Source organism: Sporothrix schenckii (genome assembly GCF_000961545.1).
Source record: "Sporothrix schenckii 1099-18 chromosome Unknown Cont44, whole genome shotgun sequence".
Classification (NCBI taxonomy): domain Eukaryota; kingdom Fungi; phylum Ascomycota; class Sordariomycetes; order Ophiostomatales; family Ophiostomataceae; genus Sporothrix; species Sporothrix schenckii.
In genome coordinates, this window is record NW_015971145.1 from 5815630 (window position 1) to 5832479 (window position 16850).

At 56.9% G+C, this 16850-nt stretch overlaps 7 protein-coding genes across 7 annotated transcripts; 3 read left to right on the forward strand and 4 right to left on the reverse strand.

Annotated features, from left to right (window-relative positions):
• Nucleotides 1-70: 70 nt before the first annotated feature.
• On the forward strand, nt 71-1585 carry SPSK_09143 (mercuric reductase; the record flags this gene model as incomplete). The annotated part of the gene is made up of 1 exon (XM_016735722.1): nt 71-1585. One exon carries the CDS (start codon nt 71-73, stop codon nt 1583-1585), a length of 1515 nt encoding a protein of 504 aa, XP_016588551.1.
• A 94-nt stretch (nt 1586-1679) lies between these two features.
• Nucleotides 1680-2339, reverse strand: SPSK_09831 (uncharacterized protein; the record flags this gene model as incomplete). Its single annotated transcript, XM_016736400.1, has 1 exon — nt 1680-2339. The coding sequence occupies one exon, from the start codon at nt 2337-2339 to the stop codon at nt 1680-1682; it is 660 nt and encodes a 219-aa protein (XP_016588552.1).
• A 980-nt stretch (nt 2340-3319) lies between these two features.
• On the reverse strand, nt 3320-4076 carry SPSK_09753 (large subunit ribosomal protein L10Ae; the record flags this gene model as incomplete). Its single annotated transcript, XM_016736323.1, has 2 exons — nt 3320-3944; nt 4048-4076. 2 exons carry the CDS (start codon nt 4074-4076, stop codon nt 3320-3322), a joined length of 654 nt encoding a protein of 217 aa, XP_016588553.1.
• Nucleotides 4077-5929: 1853 nt separating this feature from the next.
• SPSK_08960 (uncharacterized protein) lies at nt 5930-7685 on the forward strand (the record flags this gene model as incomplete). Its single annotated transcript, XM_016735542.1, has 4 exons — nt 5930-6127; nt 6198-6310; nt 6408-7203; nt 7275-7685. 4 exons carry the CDS (start codon nt 5930-5932, stop codon nt 7683-7685), a joined length of 1518 nt encoding a protein of 505 aa, XP_016588554.1.
• A 222-nt stretch (nt 7686-7907) lies between these two features.
• SPSK_08636 (uncharacterized protein) lies at nt 7908-10280 on the reverse strand (the record flags this gene model as incomplete). The annotated part of the gene is made up of 2 exons (XM_016735227.1): nt 7908-10123; nt 10190-10280. The coding sequence occupies 2 exons, from the start codon at nt 10278-10280 to the stop codon at nt 7908-7910; spliced, it is 2307 nt and encodes a 768-aa protein (XP_016588555.1).
• Nucleotides 10281-12183: 1903 nt separating this feature from the next.
• SPSK_09424 (homoisocitrate dehydrogenase) lies at nt 12184-13357 on the forward strand (the record flags this gene model as incomplete). The annotated part of the gene is made up of 2 exons (XM_016735996.1): nt 12184-12211; nt 12276-13357. The coding sequence occupies 2 exons, from the start codon at nt 12184-12186 to the stop codon at nt 13355-13357; spliced, it is 1110 nt and encodes a 369-aa protein (XP_016588556.1).
• A 478-nt stretch (nt 13358-13835) lies between these two features.
• On the reverse strand, nt 13836-14624 carry SPSK_09732 (Trp repressor binding protein; the record flags this gene model as incomplete). The annotated part of the gene is made up of 3 exons (XM_016736302.1): nt 13836-14174; nt 14273-14518; nt 14598-14624. The coding sequence occupies 3 exons, from the start codon at nt 14622-14624 to the stop codon at nt 13836-13838; spliced, it is 612 nt and encodes a 203-aa protein (XP_016588557.1).
• Nucleotides 14625-16850: the final 2226 nt, after the last annotated feature.

A 16850-nucleotide genomic window follows, 5' to 3' on the forward strand; every position in this document is an offset into this window, starting at 1 on the left:
TCGCATCGCGTATCGCATTTCGTACATTTCGTACCCCACGCTGCTCAATCCTCGCCGCAGTCTCCACACCATGGCATCCGCCGTCCACTACGACGCCATCATCGTCGGCTCGGGTCAGTCGGGCACGCCGCTGGCCTCTGCCTTTGCCGCCGTCGGCCGCAAAACGGCCATTGTCGAGCGCAGCGCCATCGGCGGCACCTGCGTCAATGTGGGCTGCACGCCGACCAAGACGCTGGTCGCCTCGGGCCGCGTGGCGCACCTCGCTGGCCGCGCTGCCGACTACGGTGTTGGACCGAAAAACAAGACGCCCGCCGAACTGGGCGTCGACATGGTCAAAGTGCGCCAGCGCGGGCGCGACATTGTGGCCTCCTTCCGCGGCGGCAGCGAGGGGCGGTTGGAGCGTGCCGGCGTGGACGTGTACCGCGGGTCGGCGGCCTTTTCTGGGCCCAAGACTCTGCAGATCACGCCCACGACCGCCGGCCCTCGTAAAACGATTGAAGGCGACCTCATTTTCCTCAACACGGGCGAGCGTCCGGCTCGGCCGGGATTGCCGGGGCTCGAATCCGTGCCGCCAGCGCGTGTGCTGGACTCCACGTCCATCATGCAGTTGGGCGTTGTGCCGGCGCACCTCCTCGTCGTGGGCGGTGGGTATGTTGGCCTCGAGTTTGCGCAGCTCTTTCGTCGTCTCGGTGCCGAGGTCACCGTCGTCCAGCATGGGCCGCAGGTGCTGCCGCGCGAAGACAGCGATGTCGCTGAGGCATTGACGAAGATTCTGCAGGACGAGGGCACCACGGTCTTGCTGTCGGCCGATGTGACCACCGTGGCTGCCTCGGGTGGCGAGGACACCCAAGACGAGCGCCCAATTGCCGCCGAGATTGCTGTTGCCGGACCGGACCACGTGCAAGTCAGCAAGAAGGATGTCCGCGTGAGCCACATCCTCTTGGCAGCCGGGCGCAAGCCCAACACGGAGGACCTTCGCCTCGACGTGGCCGGCGTCAAGACGAACGCTCGGGGCCACATTGTCGTCGACGACAAGCTGGCCACCAGCGCATCCGGCATTTACGCTCTGGGCGACGTGCACGGCGGACCGGCGTTCACGCACATGTCATACGATGACTACCGCATCCTGACAGCCAACCTGCTACCGCGGACCAGCAAGATCCCCGGGCGTGGCGACAAGGAGCCCCTTCTCACGACGGCCTCGTCCAAGTCGCGCAACTATGTGCCGTACGTGGTGTACACGGACCCGCAGCTCGGCCACGTCGGCATCCACGAGCGTGATGTGACGGCTGCCAGCTTGAGCAGCAACGACTACAGCCATGTCAAGACGGTGTCGATGCCCATGGCGTACGTGGCGCGGGCGCTGGAGACAGACGAGACGGGCGGTCTGATGAAGGCGACGGTCAATGTGGAGACGGGCGAGATCCTGGGCTTCACGTGCTTGGGGATCGAGGGCGGCGAGGTCATGGCGATGGTGCAGACGGCGATGATGGGCGGGCTGCGCTGGTGGGATCTGGAGGAGGCTGTGTGGGCGCACCCGAGTCTGGCCGAGTCGCTGAACAACCTGTTTGGCCAGCTCAAATAGGGCAGGCAGAGGCAAAAGCGGCGTAATGCCGTGAGCCGAGTGCGTCGGTTGTGTTGTATGTCGCTCAAAGGCACTCCATAGTCTGCATAAATGATCAAACAGAAACAGCTGCTTCATTTTTCGTCGTCGTCTCAGAGCTCTTGTCATCCTTCTGCTGCGAGACGACCGCCCGCGCCCTCTTCTTGCGCGCTCGCCGCACTTCGATCTCCACAGCGGCCATTTCGGCACTGAGTGCTGCCAGCCGTGGCACGATATTGTCAATGACCTCAATGGCCTCCTGCTGGGCCTGTCGTAAGGCCATGGGAGTCAACACGCCAAACCACTGCAGCGGGTCTCGTGGGCCGGAAGGCTTCTTCGTTTGGTTGCTCTTCCTGGAAATTGGCCTTGTCGTCGTGTTGTCTGCATCTTCTTCTTCGTACTTTTTCTCATCGCTCTCCAGGTCCAGGCTTTCCTTGCTCTCCTTGTCCGTGACGTCGGCCTTGGCCCCCTTCCTGGGCCGCGTCACTGCGAACGACGCGGCCACTGGCTTGGTGCCCCTGCTGTCTTCCGCGATATTCAGCCGCACAAGGGCTTGCATCCGCCCATCGAAGTGGTCTGGGCCGTAGCGGAATCCGCGCTCGGCGGAAAAGTTGGCGCGGGCCAAGTTGCCAAACATGCTGGCCTGGTGGGTGGACAGCTGGCCGCGCAGCTCGGTATACTCGTGGAGCAGGCCCAGGTACCGGGCCAGCAGCCCGTCAATGGATTCGGATGTCATTCTTCCGTACTGTGGTCTGGTCCCTGAGGGTGCTGGAAAGGTTTGCTGTTTGATGACAAGGTCCTCGTATGTTGATTTTGCTGCCGTCGTGGTCGGGGAAAGAGCAGCCTGGAGATGCTTCACGTGATGATAAGGCGGGGACCTCTTATCGCTCTGTCGTCGACTTGCGGATACAAGGCGCTAGTCTAGAAAGAGGAAGGACCCACCCCGAATATTTCCTCGCATAAATATCGAGCCGCCAAATCATTTTCGAGACTTCGCTTCCTCTTCTTTTTTCTTTTCTCGAGCAAGGGACGAAATCTACACCGTCATGTGAAGACGTAGACCCTTACTACATTTATCGGCGGCTCCACGAATGTGGCTTGCTGAGGGTTATTCTTTCTGAAAAGCATCCGTTTTTCGCCATGGGTTTTCCTCCGTTCCCGGCCTCCTAAACTAATGTGATTGCCTTTTCCCTTACACGTTGGCGTGGACGACATCTTCGGTTCATGGCTGTGGGGCGGTCTCGACATATTATCTCGAGCATGTGTGTTTGTACTGTTTGTACGCCGTAGTTTTTAAGTGTTCGCTTGCGCCGCGTAGGGTGTCCATCGAGAACGGAAGCAGACAATGTCGCCGGTCGAAAGCTTTGTCGTACGCATCAAACAGCATTGCTGGGAAGCATCTTTCAGATGAAACAGTTGCTTCTTTTACAGTTGCCTCGCCCGAGGGTAAACGACGTCAAATTTGTCGTCTACCTGTCATATATGCCCATAATGGTAGAGCGGAGTGAATCACGTCGCATCGCGGAACTTTGTGTTTTTGCAATTTTTATTGCAGGTTTCGTAGCGAACTATCTAGACTATGTACTCGCCCCCTCCTCCTTGTCCAGGCCCAGTCAAGGACGCAGACAGACAGGAATTTGCCCTTTTTGTCTTTTGTCACAAAAGGGTTCTCAAGAACATGACTTGGACCGTCCGCATGCAGTACGAAACATGCGCTTAGTAGACACGGCGGGGCGGCGACATGGAAGCCTTGATGGTCAGGCTGCCGACGTTCTGCCAGCCCTTCTTGAGCAGGGAGACGAGGTAGTTGATGGCCAGCATGATGTTGGCCACCAGCTGCTCCTGGTCCATGCCGACGTTGCCGACAGCGACACCCATGCACAGCACCTTCTTCAGCTGGAACTTGATGGTGGACTTGACGTCGGTGATCTTGTCGGACAGCGACTCGGAGTGCGAGACGGGGGTCGGGAACTTGCCGGCCTTGGACAGACCAGGGCCCAGGATACGGGGAATGGTCTTGATCAGGGTCTCGGAGGCGATGAAGGCGTCGTACTTGCGGGCCAGCTTCTTGACGAGCTTCTTGTTCTTGTTGAGCTTCTTCAGGTCGTCCGACGACATGGCGTCGACACCGCCGTGCTTGGCGCGGTCAATGTCGTGCTGGTCACCCAGGATGCAGATGGCCATGTTGGGGCGGGGGACCGACGGCAGGCGGACGGTGCCCGAGAAACGCTTGTCACGCTGGGGATCATAGTTCTTGAGGCCGATCTGGAGCTCGACGGTCTCGAGGAAGTTGCGCTTCTTGGTCTCGTTCGAGTACTCGAGGACCTCGACGACGTTGGCACTGGAGGACAAGTTAGTATTTTGTCTTTTTTTCGTTTTTTTTTCGTTTTTTTCTCGTTTTTCGCTCGTCAAGCGATCGTTATTCGTCGTTCATCGAAACGTACCGCACTCCAGCGACGGTGATCTTAGACATATTGACCGTCTTCCAATAGAGAACAGAAAAATCTAATGGTGAGGATTATTGCGTGGGAATATGTTTGGGTTGCAGGACGGAAAGCCAGAACGAGAAGATGGATGGCGAGAAACTTTTAGGTGGAACGGAGGGGAGGGAATTCGCCCCACTTTTTAAAAAAGAGAAATGCATGTACAGAATTGTGGGCGTTGGCAAAATGCCCTAGTGGTATTGTCACGTGATGAGTTATTGTGCACGTGATACGTCAGGTGCTAGTATCTTGCACGACACGAACCGACCCCAACCAACGGCAGTCAGCAATGACGACTTCTTTTCTCTCTTGTCACTCCTTCTTTGCCTATTGGATTAAAGCATGAATATTCTTGTGTCAGTCACATATCAGTTGTGATAAGTGGCATTTGGAGCCCGCTTATGTGTAGGATCTGTGCTTGCTGGGAATCTGAAACACTGTTTGCCTCACCAACTGCAGGCCAAAGCATCCTGCCTGTGTTTCTCAAAAGGAACACAGGTTGCAGCCACCAGCAGCTCGGCTATCACACAAAGCAAGCATTATTTCTGCAGCTCCAGTTTGTGGCAACCTTGTACAACGATATGTGGCCGATCTGCCTTCTGCATTCGGTACTGCTTAGTAGCATTGTAAGGCGGATCGACGCCGTTTTGAAACGGCAGGACCAGTGGTGAAAATTATGTGCACACCGAGAAAGGTGGCTCGGGTGGTGTACCGTGAGACATGGTTTGGAAATACTCCTGTCGCCTGGACCCTGCTTGTTTGAGGCTCCCACGGGCCTCAGCGGCCGTGCACAATTATGTTGTTAATTTTCCGAGGAGCGGATGTCGGCTGCATTAATTCTATAGAGAACGTCTACCACTGACTCTTTGCCTGTACGAAGATACTCTGGGCTAGGAGATGGGCGCTGGGCCCCTGTCTCTCAGCCTTGCCATGGATCGCCACGGATCCGCACCAATCGCATTATTATCTCCTCTGAGCGTTAGAGTCCCGAGCGCGGAAATCCATGCATGTCCATCACGAAGAGGCTGTGTACGATGTAAGCCGTACTCGGCATATCGAGCTGGGCTCTCTTAGTTGCCGGAGAAGTAGCAAGGTATACGCATCCCTCCGTAAAATGCACGATATGAACTCCAGGAAAAATAAACGAGCGAGTGTGTCCCCCACCGAACAAGCGGGCAATCCCTGTGGTCAGATCTCGAATATCAAAAACGATGATGCAACGGTGAGTTTGAAGATGGACCAACGACTCCCAGAAGAGCAAGCAATGCCCCCTATGTTCTGTTTAAAACGTCGCAGGCTACCATCGAAACAAAATAAAACAAGACTGGTGAGTATGGTGGCGCTGAGGCAGACGTTTGCGACTTCGTTTTCTGTTTCCCTTTTTGGACTACTTTCATAATTTATCGATATTCTTTTTCTACCATTTGTCAGTATTTCGTGATTCACAAAAAAAAAAAAGAAACGGCGTGCCATCAGAAGTGGCTCTGTTCATGCAGGACGATCCGATGCCCATCAGGAAATCATAAAGCATAAGGAAAACGGAGGCCTTCCAAGTAAAATAAAAGTAAAATAAATAAATGCTTCAAGACAACGAAAACAAGACTGATGTGATACGAACAAACCGACATTCTGTCATCCCGAAGAAAGGCTACCCCCTTACAGTCCGTGAGGCGCTCGGCAGTATGCCGTGAGTCTTGTGCATTATTATCTTGTGGTATATATCTTGCTCTTTCTCGCCATCCTTGGTTCGGATCTTCTGGTCTGCTCGTCTGCAAGGCAAGGACCTAGTTCGCCAGTGTCCTCGCTCCTGCTATCCTTTTCCCTCATCACAAACTCCGTTGCCATGGAACGTCCACCTGCACGGCGACTGGCATGGCCGTCGCTCCATTTAGCCGACACGGGCACGCGCGGGCCTGCCATCGTCATCCTCATGTCCGTCCTCATCGGTGTCACAATACTGCTCGTTGGTATCCGCATCTACACACGGTGTCGCATCACCCGGGGCCTTGGCTCAGACGACGGGCTGATTCTCCTTTCCTTGGTGAGTCCATTCTGTTGGTCCTCTTCATCTCACGCCACAGTCGTTGACTGACACCTGACACCGTCTCCAGACGATTGCTGTAGCCTTTTCCGCTGCTGGTATTGCAGGTGCACTCACGCTGCAATGGGGTCAGCACGTTTGGGCCCTCATGCCCAGTTCTATCGTTCCAGGCCTGAAATTGACGTGAGTTTTTTTTTTTTTTTTTTTTTTTTCTTTTTTCTTAGTATATATGTTTTTCCTTAAAATGAGTCCACAACAGCTAATGCTAACTCTTTGCCAGCCTCGCGATGCAAGTACTTTTTGACGGCGCGACCAACCTGACCAAGTTGTCCATGCTGGCCCTCTTTATACGCATCACGCATGCCAGCGGCCAGCACGCAGCGCGCCGCATGGCCTTGTGTCTTGCTGGTGTCGTGCTGGCCAGTATTGTCGTCTTTCTCCTCGTCGACGTCTTTCAGTGCCGCCCCGTCGCGGCCTACTGGACCCTGTCTTCCTCTGGCCCACACCACTGCATCGATCAGGCCAGCCATCTGCTGGCCGCAGGCATCATCAATACGGTGGCCGACCTCATCATTGCGGTCGTGTTTCCGTTCCAGTATTGGTCGGCAGTCGACAAAGCCAAGGCGACGGCTACCGCGACGGCTACCGCGACGGCCACCGCTGCAACGGTATCGGTGTCGCTACTGCCATCTGCGTCTGCGAGCGCCCCCACGGCCAAGCAGCCTGACATGCCCTGGACGCGCGGCCATAGTCGGAGTAGAAACCAATCTGAATCGTCCACCTCGTCAGAAACAACAGCAGTGTCGCTGCCCGCGTCGTCGGCGTCGTCTGCCCCTTTGGTCCGCGGCACGCGGGTTGTCATCACGGGCCCGGCACCCTCCAAGCGCAGACGCCTTCGTCTCTGTCGACCGCCGGCGATCGTGACCAGCCTCTTTGTGGGTGGTCTCCTGGTAGTCGCCGCCGGGGCTGCTCGCACTGTATTTACGTGGAAATCCATGACAAGCGCCGATGGTGATCTGACTTGGAACACGGCACCGGCGTTGATGGCCAGCGCCCTCGAGCTCCACATTGGCATTGTACGTTCTCGTCCGTGACCCCGACCATCTGACTGTGAATGAGTTGCTGTGTCCCTCTGCTGACTCCATAGATTGTGGCCTCGCTGCCGGCGCTTAAACCGTTCTTTTGCCGTTTTCTTCCCGACCGCTACACCGCGGCCCAGTCTCGCCTTTCGAGAGAACGAAATTCATGGCCCGGTCGATCCGAAAAACGGACGGGAGCAGCGCCCTCCAGAACCCGTTCTCTCTTCTCACTGCGGTCCATGCTCTTCATTGCTCGTGAGAACAGCAGCGCCAAGCCGAGTCGACCGCCACTCGATCTCAACAAACCCCTGCCAACACTCAAACGCCCGGAAGACGACGATGCGCAAACAATGCTCAAAACCGCGCGGCCGGGGCTATCCCACAGCGTCTACGACTTCCAGGCTGACCCCGACGGCTACATTCGAGTGCATAAGGTGGTCTCGCACACGCCCACACCAGAACCTGGCTACCCTGTCTGATATCGAGTAGACAAGATGTATACATACTATAAGAAGAGTTGTAAATTGTCGCATTGGTACGTCGTATATGTCCGTAAAAAAGAGGTATATCATGCGAGTCAAAAGCAAAAGCAAATGCAGGAAATAGTATTCAACAACGGGTTAAATTCCCAGGAGAGTTATATAGCGCCATGTAAATAAAGTCAACGTGCTGGATAGATGTCGGGATGCTCGGCTTCGTGCTCAGTGCTCAGCCTCTGCCTCGGGTATAACGCTTTCGGCGACACTGGCCTCCACGGCAGACATGTCGCTGTCCTTGACGGCCTCCTTTGCCTCCTCCTCCTCCTCACCCTCTCTACCCTCGTCCTCATCCTCGTCTGCCTCCTTCTCCACTTCAGAAGCAGCCTCAGCGGTAGGTGCTGACTCGGGCTCATCAGTAGCTTCCTCTTTCACGACGGCCCCCTCCACAGACTCGACGTGGCTCTCGTCCTCGGCCTCTTCCTCCTCCTCAACCGGCACCTCAGCAACGGCAGGTGCGTCTTCCTCTTCAGCTGTCTCCTCAATGGATTCTTCCTCGGCGGCTTCCTCCTCCGCCTGCTTTTCCTCGACGACATCCTCTTCGACAAGTCCCTCTTCCTCCTCGGGACCCTCTTTGTCTTTGACAGGCTCTGTCTCCTTGGCCGCAGCAGCGGCATAAGGGTTGGGTACCTCCTCCTTCACAGATTCGGCAACCTTCGTGGGCGGGGGGAAGTCTGGGTTGCGCGTAATGCACGCAGGCGGGCGGTTGGCCAGCGACGGTGCCTCCGGGACGACCTTCTTTCCCGTGGCGGTAGCAGCCACGCTCTCCCGCGGCGCCGAGCTCTTTCGTACCGTCTTGGTTGCGATGGGGACCGCCGCCACATGCGCCACGACCGGCTGTTTCCGAGGCGGTGACAGCTGCGCCTTGTCGGCCGTCTTGAGCGCCGAGGCCTGCGTCGGCCGCATCATACGCGCCAAAAAGCCCTCGTCGACCTCCTTCTCCTTTCGGGTCACCGGATGGTCGCGGGCGGTCTGTTTGGGCGGCGGGCCGATGCTCGGCCGCGGCCGGCTGACCGTCGAGCTCTGCCGCCGAAGCGTCCTTGGGCCACCAGCAGCAGCAGCAGACGATGTGCTGGTGCGGCTTGGCGAGCGCGCCGCCGAGGCGGAGGATGCCGGCTGGTGCAGTGTCAGGAAATTGCCAGACTGCCGCGACAGGGACGGCCGCGGCACGCCGGCCTTGGTGGCCGATGACGCCGTGTGCGTGGTCAGGCTGGACGGCAGCTGCACGGGCCGCGTGGGCGACTTGACCTTGGGCTTCACAAAGCCGATGCCGTTGGGTGGGAATGTCTGGACCGCTGCGGGTTTTTTGGCCCCGGCCGCCGACGAGGATGATTTGCTGCCCGCCGTCAACTTAGGCGCCGTTGCCGTGGTCGTCGTGGACGCTGGCTTCTTGCTGGGCAGCTTGGACGTCGTCGTAGGTTTGGATGATGTTGTTGTCGTCGTCGCCTTCGTCGCCGTCGTCTTGGCCGTCGTAGGCTTGGCTGGGCTGGTAGGTGTCTTGGGCGTCTTGACCGTAGGCGACTTCACAGCAAGACCGGGCGACTTTGCTGCGGGCTTCGTAGTATCCCTGACCGTCGCAATGGCCTTTGGGGCGCTCTTTCCGGCGCTTGTTGCGATCGGCTTGTGCGCCTCCTTGCTGCCAGGGCCTGTGCTGGTAACCTTTGGATGCAGCGGGAGAGAGGAGGTAGAGGCAGCCGAACGCGACGAGCCCGTCACAGGTGCATCCTTGGCCACCCCGTTGGAGGCGCCATTAGTGCGGGCCGCTGCCGGAGGCGCCGGTTGGCTCGAAAGACCGCCCTTGGGCACGCTGGCAGCCTTCTTGACACCATTCGACGCAGGTGCGGGCGCATCCAGTGTTTTCTTGGGCGTGCCCGATGCAGGCTCGCCGTCGGCTGGCTTGGGAAACAGCTTTCGGGGAGTCGGTGCTGGCGATTTGTCTCTCTGAGCGGCCTTTGCATCCAGAGACTTGCTGGTCTCGTCTTTATTTGTCTGCACTGGTGTTGGTGCTGAGACCTTTACCTCAGCCGATGGCTGGGGCTTTGGGGTAGCGTCCCGTACCGGCTTTGCCACAGACGCAGGCAATGGTGCCTTTGTCGGTGTCACTGGCGTCGACTCCTCCGGAATGGGCGCTGGCATCCGCTTAGGTGTCTGTGTCGTGGGCGCCGGCTTGGAGTCCTCCAACTTGATGGGCGACCTGCTTCGGGCTGGAGAAAGGGGCACGCCCGGCACGGCAACGTCGGATTCGGTTCCACCGGAGAGCGTCCTCGACAGTGTCGGAACCGAGTCGCTGCTCGTATCGCGCTGGAGGCCGACCCGGCCGTCCTTTTCGACCGTGACGAAGCTCGTCCGCACACGTGAGAGCGGCCGAGGGGAGTCAGTGGCTAATGTACGGCTAGGTTAGCATGCAGTCGACAAGGAAGTAGGGGTAGCGCAAAGGGACGTCGTACGCGTAGAAGGCAGACCCTCCCTGCCGCGGTCAGGGGGGCTCGAATCCCCCTTTTGCTCGAACATGGCGCGAAGGTTTTTAACCTGACTCATGATGCCGGTATTAAGGTGAGGTGACTTCTGGGAGGGAAAGAACGCCCCGAGACGGTCAATTTATGGCGGCAGGCGCCCTCGGCGCAAGGCAGTCGAGAGTAGGTTGCTCGGGAAGGAAAGAGCTGGTCGGCGCTACGGTCGAGGTCGTTCGGATAGGGAAGGTGCGACGATAGACGTATGAAAACGCTGAGAATTGGCAATGTGCAAAGAGGTAGTCGTGAGCGGAATACCGGTCGATTCGGGGGGTTGGGTCGAATTGAAGGAAAGGAGAAACCGGAACGCAGTACAGTAGCTCGCCTGGTCGAACGGATGCTGATGCTTGCTGCGTCAGGGGGGAGCGCGAGGATAGACTGCTAACGTAAAGGAGTGCTATGAAATCGGCTGTGGGTGTAAACTGAGAGGGAAGGATCCAAGAGCGTGAGTCGAGGTCAGCGAAGGAAGGCACGATGCTGGGTTTGCGAGACGAGGCCACAGGAGGCAGCTTTCAATTCGCACCAACCGTTGTTCTTTCCTCGCGAACCTGGCCTGTATGACCACACCGTTTTATTTTGATTTCGTTTTGGCTGGTGTCTGCATTTGTGGCTGGAGAATGTATTTCCTAGTCTGACAGGCAGCAGGAATGCCAGAGCAAAAGGGCATTGGAGTGGGACTTCTCGGGCCAACGAGGCGAGCCATGCCAATGGCTGTGTGGCACCCCGATTTTAAATTATTGGGCCCTGAGGGCCAGACCAAGCTAGAAACGTCTTGTTTCAGAGAGCTGCAACGCACCGTTTTTGGCGGTTGTCCGTATTTGCAAAGGACACGCTGTGATCGCGTACGAATTACAGTATCGACGGGTCATATCGCCAGACGGTGCTATATGTAAACGTCAAATGGCAACCGCGAATGTGGTAAACGGAAAGCAAAAAGGCAGGAAGATCAAACGGAGAAGCGGAAGGAGCAAAGGCGGCGACGCCGGCTCGTCAGAGGAGAGCCCAGGAGCTTGTCTACGGGGGCAATAGGCTAGAAAGGAGAGGAAGGAGACGAACGAAATGGAAGCTTTTACATCGTGCCGGCCACGTATCGAGGAAGCCTCAGACGACTGATGCATACGGCGTTTCGTATGTTGAGGTGTACCACGCGGCCATTGGCAGTTTATGCGGCGGAGCCTCCAGGAACGCGACTTCCCTTGTCCATTAAACCCCTGACGCAACCTTTTCTCCTTTCCCTTCCCCTTTCTGTGGGACATATGGGAAGGAGCCTCCAAGGCGTGCTACCAACCAATCGTTTCAACCGTTTCGGAGATCTGACAGACCGTTCCCAGTACCCTGGACGCCGTATTGTTTCTTGTCAGATTTGGAAAGAGCGACTGGGCAGGAAGACTCGGCCAGGAAAGAGATGGAAATTCAGACACAAAACACCTTCCTTGAGCTCTCACCGCATATTGTATGTTGTATTTACTATGTATTTACATTGTACTTACTCCGATAGAGGGTGTTTGCTAGATAGGAAATGGTAAGTGCGCTAATCCATGCCCCGTATTTAATATGAAAAATAGGGGTAATAATAGAAGAAACCGTAGCTGGCCAAGGGAGCAACCGCTTGGACCTTGCCAGTCGCTGCTGCACTTTCCTCCTTCTAGAATCGCGATTGGTTTGCCCCACTTTGTGGCAGAGGCACACCTGTCGTTCTTTCAGTAACGGCGTGGCAGTCAGCGTGCTTCCGATAGTCGGCGGCAAAAAAGGTTCGCTCAAGCTGGCGGTACCCCGCCAATGCTAGCAATTGCACCATTTTCGTATGTACAGCGGATCGTGGCACGCGGTAAAAATTCATCAGAGGGGCCGAAAACAGCCGCCATCGAAATCGTGACCAGAACACCACGAACGACGTTGACGTTCTTGTTTTGAGCCATTGAACCGCAGCCATGGCAGCCAGAAGAACCCTGAGAATCGGTGCGTTCATGTGCAGCTGCTGACGAATGTAGCAGCACCCGTTGCTAACCGTGTTCGCTCATAGGCCTCATCCCCGGTGACGGCATCGGCAAAGAGGTGATCCCGGCCGGCCGGCGCATCCTCGAGGCGCTGCCCGCCAGCCTCGGTCTCAAGTTTTCGTTTGTCGACCTGCAGGCCGGCTTCGAGACGTTTGAGACGACGGGCGCCGCCCTGCCCGATGCCACCGTCGAGACACTCAAGAAGGAGTGCGACGGCGCCCTGTTCGGCGCCGTGTCCTCGCCGTCGACCGCGGTCAAGGGCTACTCGTCGCCCATTGTGGCGCTGCGCAAGAAGCTCGACCTGTACGCCAATGTGCGGCCCGTCAAGACGGCGGCCGGCGAGAAGGGCGTCAAGCCCGTCGACATGGTCATTGTGCGCGAGAACACGGAGGATCTGTACGTGAAGGAGGAGCGCACGTTTGACGACGCCAGCGGGCGCGGCGGCAAGGTGGCGGAGGCGATCAAGCGCATTTCCGAGCATGCGTCGCACCGCATTGCCACGATGGCGGGCGAGATTGCGCTGCGCCGTCAGAAGATCCGCGATGCGGAAGCCGCCAGCGGCGGGCGGACGACCAGCATCCACGCGCGGCCCATGGTCACCATCACGCACAAGTCCAACGTGCTGTCGCAGACCGACGGCCTGTTCCGCTCGACGGCGCGCGCGGCGCTGGCGGCGCCGCGCTTCAGCAGCGGCGTGACCGTGGAGGAGCAGATTGTCGACTCCATGGTGTACAAGCTGTTCCGCCAGCCCGAGTACTACGACGTGATTGTGGCGCCCAACCTGTACGGCGACATTTTGTCCGACGGCGCCGCGGCGCTCGTCGGCTCGCTGGGGCTTGTGCCCAGTGCCAACGTCGGCGAGAACTTTGCCATTGGCGAGCCCTGCCACGGCAGTGCGCCCGACATCCAGGGCCAGGGCATTGCCAACCCCATCGCCACGCTGCGCAGCACGGCGCTGATGCTGGAGTTCCTCAACGAGGAGGCGGCCGCCGCCAAGATCTACGCGGCCGTCGACGCCAACCTGGCCGAGGGGAAGCTGCTCAGCCCCGACCTGGGCGGCACGGCCAAGACCGAGGACGTATTCCAGGACGTCGTCAGAAGGCTGTAAGGCTGACAGCAATGTTGATGCAATGCAAAAAAGTTCAATAGAATCCGACTATAAGACGTGGAAAATGGAGCGCAACAGACGTTAGTGCTGACGGCGACGCTTTCACGGCATGGTATCACCACGCGTTCCCTAGGGCGAGGCTTGACACAAAAGTATAAAAGTATTTCAGTATTTCAGTATTTTCTTCGATTGACCGTAAAATTGAATTGTACTGTGGTATAATTCCAATGCAACTACCTAAATGCAACATCTCTTGTATTTTCACGTTTTATTGAATGGAACACTTTGCCGGGAGTCCGCAAGGACCGGCCTTGGAGCCAGTCCCTTGCTGGGGGCCAGAAGCCGGTGCGGAAGAGCTGGGAGCGCCGGTGCCCGCGGCTGTGGCGGCGGAGCCGCTGTTCTGCGCCGCGGGGGCAGCAGCCGCTTTGGCCTGTCCCGCAGCGGCTGCCTGCTGCCCGTCTGTGGCATTGCCATGCAGTCATGCCGCCTTGGAGACGATCTTGTAGAAAGCCTCGCCCTGGATGGTGGCAATCTCCTTCTCCAGAGCCGAAGGCTGGCGGCTGCCATCGGAGGCGGCGAAGGTGCCGGCACCCCAGGGGGAGCCGCCGTGGACCTCCTCCAGGTTGGCCAGCTGAGGGAAGGAGTGGGAGTAGCCCAGGGGCACGTAGATGATGCCGTGGTGCGCCAGCGTGCTGATGGACGCCAGAGCCGTGGACTCCTGGCCACCGCCGTGGGCGGCGCTGCTGACGAACAAGCCGGCGTACTTGCCGGCGTAGCCACCGCTGGCCCAGACGCCACCAGACTTGTCCCAGAAGGTCTGTGATGTCAGTGTTGTACGAGAAGAAAAAAAAAACACAAGAAAAGAAAAGAACGAAAAAAAAAAAAAAACCCTCAGTCATAATATTCTTCACGTACCTTCCACTGGGCGGGGAAGTTGCCGTAACGGGTGGGGATGCCGAAGAGGAAGGCATCGTACTGGAGAAGGGTGGCCGGGTCGGTCAGGACAGGGATGTCCGTGGGCTTGGGTGGGGCGTGCATCTTGGCCAGGACATCCTCGGAAAGAGTCTCCTCAACCTGGTACAGGTCGGCAGTACCGCCGGCCTTCTCAATGCCGGCCTTCTCAGCCTCCGCCAGCTGGCGGATGTGGCCGTAGAGGGAGTACTAGCGACCGTCTCTGTTAGCTTCCCATTGTATGAACGTAGGCCGTTGGGGTGTACTGTGGGGAGCAGGGGCTACTCACGAAGACGATGGCGATCTTAGGAGCCATTGTGTCAATGTGTGTAGATATAATCGGGGTGGGTTTGTTGGGACGAAAGAGATGGAAAGCGGATGATGATGCTCTGGAAGACAAAGAAGAAGAAGAGGCAAGAGCCAGCCGGACCAAGGACGCAGCGGGAAGGCGCGTTTTATACCCCGAATGCCCTTTGTCCTTGGTCTGCTCCCGCGCATTCCACCGTGCATTTCTGAGAACAGCTGGTCGAGCGGGCAACTGCGACCGCTTGGAGGGGAAAGAGCGAGGCTCGACTTTGCGGTTCCTGATTTGGAGCATAGCGCATAGCGCATAGCGCACGCCATCTGGGATATGCCGTAATCAATTGCAAAGCATGCTAAATCAAAGCTGCACGGCGCCATTTGGCCTTTGTAAGAGCCCCTCTGCCCCTCTCTAGCTAATGTCTTGCACATCTACGAATTATCCACATGGATCGGTACCCCTGCAACAGTTGCTTTAGCGGCATCCCGCAACGGTATCTAACATTCTTCGACCAGAAGACACAGAAACAGCTCCATCACGATCTCTCAGTTGCTTCGTATCTAAAGCGGGAGACGAGAAACATTTACACTTCCTGGTCAATATCCGGTTGCTCTCCCCCAGACGTTCACTGGAATGCTTTGAGTTTTCGTCTTGCGGTTAAGGCAGCCCATCTGTCAGTTCATTGAGTGTTTGTGAGAGGCGGCGAGCAGAAATCATGGATGGCTCAGACACGTCCTCAATGGACGGATCTCGCTCTTGCCTCGCCCTGCAACATCAAGAGCAAAGATACTTGGCCAAACCAAACCCCCACGACGATGCCCCGTCTCACCAACGCTCTACATTTGCAAAATGGTCGGCCGTGATGGCAACTCAGCAGCTCGCGCCTCCGGGGAGCGCTATTGTCGTGCCAAAGCTGTCCTCTTTCCTATTCGCCAAGAAGGCCGCCTGGCCTGCTTACAAGCGCGGTGTGTATCGGACGCCGGACGGAGGAACGGTGTTGCTTTTGTTGTTTTCAATCTCTTAGTTGTGAATTTGTCGTTTTTAGAAGCCCAATTGTCAGCCGACTCGATGCATGTTTTCCTGCGGAGTCACTGTGTGGTCCGGCCGCATCGTGCATATCGAGTAGACGATCCTGGCCGTTCTGTAAGACAATGTTGCCTCATCGGTGCTAAAGCTCACGCGATGTATCGTAAGGCTTGGACCTAAACTGTGCCCCTCAACGGGAAAGAGCCTCTCCACTAGCTTCCAACTGCTCTTTCCACGCAGTCAAACACTTGGCACCTCTTGTGAGGCCTCATTGACCTCCTGCTCAACGCAGGAAGGAGCAAAGGAAGTACTGCACTTCGCACAGAGATGGAAATACAGAAGGAGCTCGCTCCCGGCTTTCATTTTCGACGCCGTCATTTGTCGGCACAATCATGCAATGGGACTCTTTGCCTTGATGAATAGATGAATCAGCGATGACAGAACCTCCAAAGGTGTTTTGCAATCCGATGCGAAGAAGTGTTCCAGACCCACCTCTGATTGGCGCTCAGTGGCCAATTGCCTAGCAACAGCGGCCCCACCAGCATCCGTTCAACGCATTTGTCGTTCCTGACAAATGGTGAGCAAAGCGCCGATTGACCCCTCCGCACCTGCCACCTCTGCCAACAATTAGCTCCTGCCCCGCATGGTCCTGTGCGACCCAACCAGGCGACCAAACACAAACGCCTGTTGGCTGCGAAGAGCTCCAGAATCAGCAGAAGTAACATCACGCATAGTCGTCGGCATCCGCAAGCAACACTACAGACTACCTCCGACCAGCCATGCGCATAGCACCAGCTTGACCTGGTTTGCAAGCTCCAGGGGCGGATCTCACATTTGTCTTAGCCACACTCCCTCACGCCTTCTTGGCTAGACCGTCGCTTAGCTCTCAAGGTGAGGATGTGCATCTCAACCTGTGCCACCATAAGACAGATGGCTTGTTAGTCCCGTCTCCTACAAGCGCCACGACGCGGTCAGCCATTACGGGACGCTTTGAAACAATTTCCTTTTTTATTTCGGCCGAAGTGCGGTGGTTACCGTGGTTGTAAGGTATGTACGTCTGCACTTCCTAATCCGAAGAGGGCAATGTGAAGTACTATCGATATTATTCTCTATTTATTAATTTGCTGACAAGATTAAAGAAGTATGACTAGGCCGATGCAACTCTATATACGCAAACGCTATGCAAAGATGGGATGGAAATGCAGGGGAAAAAAG